Source organism: Poeciliopsis prolifica, unplaced genomic scaffold (assembly GCF_027474105.1).
Source record: "Poeciliopsis prolifica strain line A6 unplaced genomic scaffold, Auburn_PproV2 SCAFFOLD021, whole genome shotgun sequence".
Taxonomy (NCBI): Eukaryota; Metazoa; Chordata; class Actinopteri; order Cyprinodontiformes; family Poeciliidae; genus Poeciliopsis; species Poeciliopsis prolifica.
Window position 1 is genome coordinate 5395873 of NW_026562396.1, and position 9979 is coordinate 5405851.

The following is a 9979-nucleotide window of genomic DNA, read 5'->3' on the forward strand; positions in this document are numbered from 1 at the left end:
TTGGCTGCCTTGGTTTCAGAGTTGCTTTTTGGTTATGAGCCCCTGACACTGCTGAGATCCTAAGGAAGCAGCCTCCATCACTCCATGGTGTTTTACTCTGGATGTCCTTCGCAATTGGATTCAAATCGCCTGGCAATGACAGTCTGGTGACACATTTCAAAACACATGCACAGCACACACTGAAGAGATTTTGTTTAACATTTATTAACAATCTTAGTTCCGGACCAACAAGACTGAACAATCTTTTTTGTTGTTGTTTTTGAATATTTTCCACATATTTCGTGTTTGTTGTACAAATCAAAGCAGTTACAAATTGAAAATTATATAAATGACTTAAAAACCATTAAGCTACCAGTTGAGCTACATAATGTTGGATATTTTCTTTTTCTGGGGCAAAAATACTTGCACTGTGTTTCACAAGTCCTCAATTATTTTTGCACGTTTTGCATAAGTCGCAGATCGCCAAAATGGAGCCAAGCATTTGTTCTCTGCATACTGTTAAAAAACATGTTAAATCCTTTCAGGCTGTAAATCACCCAAATGAAAGACATATATATATATATATTATAACTAATCAAATAAGTGCTTTGTAATTCACCAAAGGCTGGAATGACAATTAATGTAGCCATGTAAACATAAAAAAGTCACTAATGAGAAAGTGCTATAAGTGTTAATGTCCAAGCTATTAGGGAGACGTCGTCTCCGCAGAGCGTCAACATGATGAGATCCACGTTCCGTGGAAGAAACGGGACGAGGAAAGATCAGCGGTTTAGTCATCGCAGCCCAGCAGCTCCATGCGTAGAGTGATGCGCTCGTGCCATTCCCAGGGAACGACTCGGACGTACTGAGCGTAGAACGGCGGCTCGAACACGTTCTTCTTGTGAGTGTTGTTGTCGATGTTTCCCTGGAAAATCTGCAGGTAAGAGTTCAAACCAAACTTTTAAGCATAAAGCAAAGGTTTTGAGGTAAACGTAAGAATTATGATCAACCTGAAACAGACGTTTCATAAAAGAAAAGAAATCCGAAAAGAAAATATTTTTTATCTAGATTTAACTATATTTAGTCATAGCAATAATTAAGAAGCTTAAAGCAGCTGAAACAGTTTGCTTTTTTCCTATTTCTTCACATATATTTGCCAGAGGTGAGAGATTTACAGAACAAAATTGCGTTGCAGAAAAACATTTCAAGTATTTATGCCTGTCCGACCTGATCACTGCCGGTGTTGCCATCTTTAACCATACGCCAAGACTCTCCGTCATTGCTGTATGCAACTTTAAACTCTGAAACAAACTGCACCACCCCGAAGTCCTTCGCACCCTGAGTGATGATGCCTGTGAGCTGTTTAGTTTTACCGAGATCCACCTAAGGAGCGAGCAGAAAGAAACACAGTAAGATTTTTCAGATTAAACTGGATCCAAAGACACCGATCATCAATCAAACATCGATCGCTGGATTTTTTTATTAACCTGGATCCACTCGGAGCGATTGTTTTGAGCGGGAGACCAGGCGTTCGTCTTCCCCGCCTTGTCCAGCCGGGCGAACTGAGGGTGCCAGGTGAAGGTATCGATCCCCCACGTGCGGTAAGTGCTAGAGGCTGAAAGCTGATCATCTGAGATGAGTCGAGATTTCATTCCCAGGGGCTCGGAGCAACCTGCCGTGTTTGAATAAACTGTGAATCCGAAGCAAAATGAAAAAAAAAAAAAAAAAACGAGATGGGGAAGGGGGAGTTGGGAAAACAAAGTGAAAGAGCAGAAAAGAGAGGGAAAAGAAAGTGAATACACCCAGGAGAAAAGAAGAATCAACTTTCTCCAACTTTTAAAGGACCCGCCGCAGATGATTTCAACCAATTTGACACCAGGCCGTTATCAAAACAAAGCAGGAATCAAAAGAGGTAAAGAGAGAGTAGCAAAACGCAGGTAATGAAGAGAACAAAATTCCTAAAACCTGTTCACATCAACTGTTTTCCCAAAAAGATTTTCAGTCATCGCAGTTTTACACCATCTTCATGGGTCCACATTTTACAAAGCAGATCAGATCATTGATAACAGCTTGAAATACGTATCCGCTTCCTGGTTGTTTACCATTTAGCTCACAGCCCACCAGCTCCATACGCAGCGTGCAGGCCTTGCGACAGACGACGGGGATGATGCGTATGTACTGCGCCACGATAGGTGGGTCAAAAATGTTGGTCTTAGTGCTGTCGTTGTCAACGTTCCCCACAAAAACCTGCAGCCCACAAACACAAGAAAGAATTGCGTTCACTGAAGGAAATGAGAAATGAAAGGTAGTTTTGTGAAACGAAGTCACCCCCTGACCTTGTCTCTTCGTATGCCGTCTCCTTTGTAGGTGACGTAGCTGATTCCGTCCAGGCTGCTGGCCACTTTGAAGGCCTTGATGTATTCTGCCGCGCCCATGCGGCTGGCTCCCTGGGTGATGATGCCCGTCAGACGCATCTTCTTCTGCATGTTGATCTGAAGATAAACAGTGATTACACCGAAGGCTCATCGTCCCATGCCTAAAAGCCGTCACCTTCACTTCTCTCACCTCAATCCAGGGGTTCCTGTCATGGCTGGCTGACGTCCAGGCATTGACGATGCCTTGGTTGTTGAGTCGGGCCAACTCGGGGCCCCAGCGTTGCAAACCCAGAACACCATAGTGCACAGAGGACGCAGAGATCTGGGACTCAACGATGGCTCCTCCTTCCATACCCAGCAGGGTAATACAACCTAGGATGAAAACATCAACTTAGCTTCACAAATTATATTTCTCTTCCTCAGAGCTAATGTTTGATTAATTATTTTTTTTTTTTTTTTTTTTTTTACGCAGAAAGTGTAACTGGTGAGCATACGTAGCTGGCACTGCTTCCCGACATACGGTGATGGGCATTGGCAGGTGTAGTCACCGTCGAGATCCCGGCAGGTTCCTCCATTTCTACAGGGATCTTTGGCACAGTCGTTCACATCTGGGAAAAACAAAAAACAAAAAAGAACACAGCAAGGAAATAGTCAACACAGAACAACTATAATTGTAGAGATCTAATGCAGTGAGTGGATAGGACAAGTGGACACATCATCATCATTCCCTCCCATGATTATAACTGGAATAAGTGATGGTGGGAGTCATTTGCAAATCAAACGTGAAAGTAAATTGGTAAATGAGATGTTTAGGGTTTTTGTACCATCACACAGGAGTTCAGCCCCAGTAGAAACATGTTTGCAGTTACATCCTGTGCCCAAATTTCGACATAGTGCACCCTAATCTCCACAAGATGGCACTCTGACACAGCAAATAAGGCAACCAGAGGATCGATGACGCCACAAAACTGTCTGGAGGCTGTTGTTTACATCTTCTTCTGAGCCGGTGGTGGGTAAACAAACAGGTGTTCTGGTCACATGTTTCAGGAAAGCAGCTCACAGGTCAGAACAACCCAAACAACCCTTGCTACAGACAGACGGGCCAGTGGCACATGAGTGACTTCAGCCAATACAGAAAGATTACGCTGACCTGGAAGCCTGAATGTCTGGACTGAGAACCCATTCCAACCAAACCAGGTCGTTGTACCTCTCGTTGTTCACAATGGATCTGCTCCAAACTAAAACAGTCTACTGAGTCTGTTAAATGATGCATGCAGGCGTGTTTTATGAAAGTAAAATTACCGTCTACTTATGCTTCATGTCTTGAGCTCTACTTCTATTGGTTGTTTATGCCTTGGATGTGGGACTACGTCCAAGGTTGGCAAGTAATTCTCACAAAAAGATGCGTGAGTAAAACTGGTTGTTGGACTGTTGGCTGAACTTGACTCTTCCAAAAGCACATAACGCTAACTATTATTTTGTTTTGACTATTTACTAGTAACGGCAGTCATGGCAAAGGAACAATAAACAATGCGTAAAGTACAAAGAGCTGGAAATGTTTATATTCTTACTGTACAAATGCATCCTAAGGCAAAAAAAATCTAACAAACAAAACAAAAAAAGCGCTGTGGTAAGAAATTGAAAATGTTTATTCAACTATTATTAATTCAAGCTGTGATGCTGGAGAACTCCAGTCTGTTCTCTACAACATTGTCCAGCCTTTACTTTAAAGTTGATTGGTTATTAATAAACCCTACTTTCTGTAGGAGTCTTAATTTCTAGATGAATCAACACTGGAACTCACAAGATTGCACTAATGTGGCCAATTAAATAGTACGAAGACAAATATGATCTTTAAACTGAAATTAATTTGCTAAAAAAGTGAAAAGTACGTGGCAGTAACACTTTCTGCACGTTGAAATTCAACATTTCCTTTTATCACCATGGGGCAGTTGTGTTGGATGTTAACCAGGATGTAAAACTGCAAAGTCCTGGTCTACGCGTTTCGTATCTCGGTGTGGTATTCTGGGAGAGCCCTGCAGAGGACAGTGAGGGGAGCGGAGGTCATCAGAGTGCCCCGGCCCTCTGTCTAGATCTATTTCAAAGAAACTTTCAAACTTTTGGAACCACTGCCAGGCAAATGTTACAGCAACACCATAAAATAACAACGGTTTCTTCTATGCTCTTAGGTATGCAGTACGATAAAAGTCCGATGACATTTTATTCATGTTGCTGGCAAGGTCTACCAATATTAAAACCAAATATTAACTGAAACTGCCCCCATTCACCCTGGTTTTACAGGATTTCAAACTAAAGCAGACAATGTGTTGATGTAAAGCCAGGTGACTGTTTTGGTCTTATTCCTAAGAGGATTGGTCACAACTTAGAAACAAATGCGTGAGTCGCTGCGACATCACTGGCTCAGGGCGGCTTACATGTATTACAAATGATCTGGGTGAGAAACAAACACCAAAATAGGTTAGCGTATGGCGCCTTGTAAAACTATTTATATCCCTTAAACCTATTCACGATTTATTACAACTACACACCCGAGCAAGTCAGACACATCTCGTGTCTGACATTTCTGCCTGTTGTTCTTTCCGAAATAGCTCCAGTAGAATTAGACTGAATGGGAGGCTATTCCAATAAACCATACTATTGCAGCTCTGACTGTATATCCAGGGTTGTTATCCTGTTCAAAACTGAATCTCCCCCCACTCATTTGCAGCCTCTAATGTTTTGGCTTCATCCTTCTTCCCTGAAAAACCAATAAACACACCATGCTGAAGTCTTTGCCATGTTATATGATGTGTTTTGATTGTTCGTTTACTTTAAAACTTTGAAATGAGTGCTGTTTTGAATGATAGCTAGGGGGGAAAAGGTTACTTTTATTTTCTGTTAGGAGTTCAACAGTCCCACTCTGCCATAAAGTCCAGATTCATGGAAAACATGAGTAACAATTGTGCTCTGCAGACTCTCCCAACTCAGCTGTGAACCCTTTCAGCTGCTTTCTTCATTATTATTCAACCTTTTTCTGGGTATAAAATAAAGAATAAGTAGTTCCACAGTTTTGAGTTTTTCCTTCATGTGTGTTTTCAAAGTATCCCTTTTTTTTTTTTTTGCAAAAATAAAACATCTGTTTCCACTATAAGTGCATGGCAAGTTGGTAATTGAAATTCTTCATGTGTTTGGGTCGAGCTTCAGCACAAATAGATGAAGTGTTGACCCTGAGAGGAGGACATCTGAATGCTAAGAGACTTTGAGTGGGCTTTCACTGATTAGCCAAACAAAAACACCACAGATTCCACTGAATGAGACCCTTTCATGCATCTCCTGAGCAGGCACATCTCTTTCACTGCTGACTTTGTGGAAGTACTCCGTGAAGATCTCAATGAGCGCCAATGTGCAGCCTTCGTTTTATACTGCACTATTTCCATTTTATTTTTTGCACCAAAAGTTAATATTCATTTCACTTGGATTGCAAGTTTTTCTTTTTTTTTTTTATCACAAATGCTGTTCAGTGTCTTCCTAAAAAAATAAAAGAGGTTCCATGCCTCTTATGTGAAAAAAACCCCTTCAATTACCTTAAATGAAAGCAAAAAACAACTCTGGAGTTGTAATGCCGATCTGAAGTAGCGAGCAAAGGAAAGGGAGCTGCAACTTACTAATCTGGCAGTGCGTTCCTTCAAAGCCGGGCTGGCACTTGCAGATGTACTCGTTGAAAACGTCCCCTCGTCTGGTCGGAGCGATGACCTCGCAGGAGCCGTCGTTCCTACACGGGTTAGGACTGCACGGTCCTGGAGGAAGTACAACGGGTGAAATCTCTTAAGTCTTTCATCACACACATCTTCACGAGCAGAACTTGCCTTCTCTACTCTACCTGTCTCCGTCAGGTTACAGGTGTCCCCACCAAAGCCGTCTGCACAGATGCAGATGAAAGGATCCTCTCCTACTCCCGTCACGCATGTCGCTCCATTGTGGCAGGCGTTCACCTCGCAGTAGTCGCCTGAACACGAGAAGGAGAACGGACAATGTGAGGAGAAAACATTTAGCAAACGATGAGAAAGTAAAAAATTACAGCATGTGCTGCTGGCTGCTCTACAGAGTCAGAGAACTGGAGTTTCTAGTTTTGGTGCGTTTATTAAAGAGAAACAAATGTGACATTTTACCACTTATAACTATAATTCTATTGCTTGCATGATGTTCTTGCTATGAAGTCGCTATCGTCTAAGTTTGCTGTAACCTGCCCGCAAAACAACAACAAAAAGCCTCAGGACCAGAACTATGAATGTTAAGAAATGGTGTCTGACTCATTTAATAATGCAGAAACATCTCAAATAAGCCGCAAGTGTTGCTATTCTTAGAAATACTTTTTAAGCAACCTCGCCTGATCTCAAATTGGCCAAAAGATTTTCCCATGACGATGGATTTAGTGAAAGTTTTGACATGCCAATACTCATCGCAGCCGATTGTGATTAATTTATGTGAAATGCATAATAAAAGAAGACAATAAAAAAAGCCCCGATGACATAATTTTCAGCCTTTCTGTCACAGGGAGTGTTTAATTAAATACTATGAGCAGAGGCAACACAATGCCACGTGCAACAGAGCAGTCACTGCAAAACATTGTATGATGTTTTAAAACTAAAAGCAAAATAATTACGGAGTTGAAATCTTTAGCTGATTTCTGTCACCAGGCAATTTCTCGATTCATCTTTAAATTTTTGTAGCCAGTGTGCGTTTCGATTCCGACATCCTTTCATTGAAGTTCAGATTAAGTGATTTACAAACAGTCAGAAACATCTTTGGTCACAAAGTTTGTGCATAGACACAACCACAGAAGGAATTTGACTTCCAGAGATTGGTCACTTCATTTATATTTCCTTGAAATGACAAAACTGATACAGAAACAAGAGTGTCTGATTTGTGGCCTTTTGCACAAAAAAAGTGTATGTGATTTTTCTATTGTTATGGAAAAATTGCATGTACGCACTGAAAAGGCAAGAAAAACGTTTCAAAGCTCGACACTTTGAGTCTACAAGACACCACAACGACAACATGTATTTTCAACTGATTAAATAAAAAATACACACTTTAAATTATACATAAAAATTACAACAGACAAAAATGTGTAGACAGGTAAGAATAAATAATCAGAACTTTTAGATATTTAAATATTTGTAAATAGTTTAGTTGGCCTCTGTGGACCCGTCAGAGACAACCGACTATGTTTATCCTTGGGATTAGGATCCAGTGGGATTAGTTGGGTTGGACAGAAGCATCCAGTTCTTTCAGGACTCTGAGCAGTTACACAACATTTCAGTGCAGCGGCTCAGGAGAAGCTGAGGAAACACCTGACCAACATGTGGCTGATGAGCAAGTGCGCATTTGAGAGCACGACGGCGAAAGAGGTCGATTTTGTTCAAGTAAGCCAAAGCACCTGGTGGCCGCAAAGCTGACTAGCACATTGTAATTCCCTCAGGTCAGCGGCACATCCGCAGGCTGGCCAGAAGTTAGGCGAGTGGACAGCTGGCCCCTGCTTGTTCCAGACAGGAGCACAGATGGTGTCATTTCCTGCACCATCTGCACAACCTCCGACACCAGAAAGCGTTCACAGAAATGTAAACACTACAAAATAAAATGGCAAAACAGGAAATTATTTTTGTTTGTGCATGTCTTTGCCAATGGAAAGTGTCTTGGGTCACTCTTTATTTGTTTCTATTTAGCATACAAACGTTTAGACGTTCTTTCTGATGCTACTTCTGTAGTGCTCTTCAAGGTTTTTCCTGAACTTCTTTGGCTGCTGAATACAAGGAATGTCATTGTTGAACCAACACAACACCTTCAGTTTAAATCAGACCTTTAAATGCTTTGTTATTACGACATAAGGGAAATGTGTCCCCATCCTAACACCAAAAACAACGCAGTTTGACAAAATAAAGCCGATTAGCAGAAACCTTTAAGGTGTTGGTGCCATTTTTATGCTGTGGACATGACTTTCAGATCTCTCCTGGTGTTTTTGTTCGGTCTACTCCATTTGTTCTCGACTTGTAGGAACAAGTCGAGAATCATAAAAGAAATTTCATGATTCATCGGAACCCTGCTGATCAATATATCATTATATTCAGAGAGAGTTTTGAAAAAAAAAAAACTCTCAATGTCAAAATGAGAACAAAAAACTGAAGATCTGAACTGAAGGATCACAAGTTTAGCAGCAGAATGTGCAGACATAGGGGGGGTGACTCATGATGTTTGCACAGCATTGTGTTTAGCCTGCAGTGCAATGCCAATGGCGCATAATACAAACTACACAACTCCAGTGCAAGCCTTTATTTAACCAACCGGTTTCTTACAAGAAAAAAAAAAAAAACATGCACAAAAAATAGGCCTTAGTAATAACAGTGGCGCATGTAATAACATAGTTAAGTCACATTTAATGATCATTCTTTCATGACAATAATGACCTGGTAGCTGAAGGAAGGACTTAACTTGTGCATCAATTATCATTTAGCCACATTCAGCAAAACATCTGATAAAACTATTGTTTCTCATTCACTCATTCCATACACTAGAACCTTGGCTTATAGGCTACAAAACAGGAAGCGAGCAGACTCATAAGCTGTTTTTCATTATTATTATTATTTTGTTTTTTTACTCTATTTAAAAGAATTACATCTCAATGGAAACAGGAGAAAATGTTACCGGTGGGAGGGGGCTAGAGCTCTGATTCGGTTGCAGAAAGGTTCCTATGAGCCAACACCCAAAAGCTATAAAATCTTACGAGAAGTTTTGAAGACAGTAAATCTGATTTGAGACGCGTCGTTTCAGATGCACAGAGAAGACTTACCTCTGGTTGAACACGCGCAAAGCAGCAGGAGGAAGGCTCCTAAAGCCGCTGGAGTTATAGTACCTGAAGCCTTCATAATTGTTTTTTCCCCCCCCACCTTACTATGTTTGTTCCGAGGAGTTTTGTTGGGTCACAGCTGCGCGTCACCCTGAGTTCAATGAGCGCTGCTTTAAAGTGCTGTCGGAAATATCAGCATTCGAACGGAGCAGCCAGTAGAGAGACAGAGAGAGACAGAAAAACAAAGAGAGAGAGAGAGAGATGGGATCTTTTTTCTGATTGGCTAATTCCCGAGTTGACGTCATTGCGACGTTGCACTGGTAGCTTGGAAGATAAAAAAGTCCAGTATTTTCTCAGATTTTTCTTGCTTACTGTTTCCAACGTTATTTCTGTTTTAAGTGATAGAAAAATGATAGAATTGTTTCTCTGCAACATGTGATCACAAATTACAACCACTGACATCATTTCTACTGCAAGTCCAGCATAGGAGGATCCAGGAGGGTCAGCATCCACCATTATTCTATTGACTCCTTGACAGGTACATGTTAACAATGTTTTTTATGAATGTGAATTTAAAGATGAATGTGGCTTCAGTGCATTGTAACATTTATCTATTAAAATGGTGGTCCTTCCACTGTTTCTTTCAGGTTTTCATTCAGATCTATCAGAGGGTAATGGGCAGCATCTGGATTAAAACTGACACCTCTGTTCACATCCTTTACCCTCAGCATAAATCGTCATTCGCCATCCCCACCACAAACTTCCACACTTGTGGAAAATT

General features: G+C 41.1%; 1 protein-coding gene across 2 annotated transcripts; it reads right to left on the reverse strand.

Annotated features, from left to right (window-relative positions):
- Positions 1–184: 184 nt before the first annotated feature.
- On the reverse strand, positions 185–9390 carry LOC129369421 (lactadherin-like). Of its 2 annotated transcripts, none has more exons than XM_055044799.1 (10): positions 9202–9390; positions 6235–6360; positions 6020–6151; positions 2849–2962; positions 2545–2726; positions 2316–2471; positions 2082–2226; positions 1467–1651; positions 1207–1362; positions 185–913 (listed from the first exon to the last, which is right to left on the reverse strand). In XM_055044799.1, the coding sequence occupies exons 1-10, from the start codon at positions 9275–9277 to the stop codon at positions 770–772; spliced, it is 1416 nt and encodes a 471-aa protein (XP_054900774.1). In that variant the 5' UTR covers positions 9278–9390; the 3' UTR covers positions 185–769. The 2 variants fall into 2 exon arrangements, with proteins under 2 accessions (XP_054900774.1, XP_054900773.1); XM_055044798.1 differs by having other exon boundaries at positions 1467–1669.
- Between the last annotated feature and the right edge of the window lie 589 nt (positions 9391–9979).

Bases quoted from the DNA above. Each gene is read 5' to 3' on its own strand.
- LOC129369421 (XM_055044798.1), bottom strand. From the start codon at position 9,277: ATGAAGGCTTCAGGTACTATAACTCCAGCGGCTTTAGGAGCCTTCCTC. The intron at 6,361-9,201 runs GTAAGTCTTCTC...TCTCGTGTTCAG, and splicing joins TTGCGCGTGTTCAACCAGAG to GCGACTACTGCGAGGTGAAC. The intron at 2,727-2,848 runs GTATGCTCACCA...TTTTCATCCTAG, and splicing joins CGGGAAGCAGTGCCAGCTAC to GTTGTATTACCCTGCTGGGT.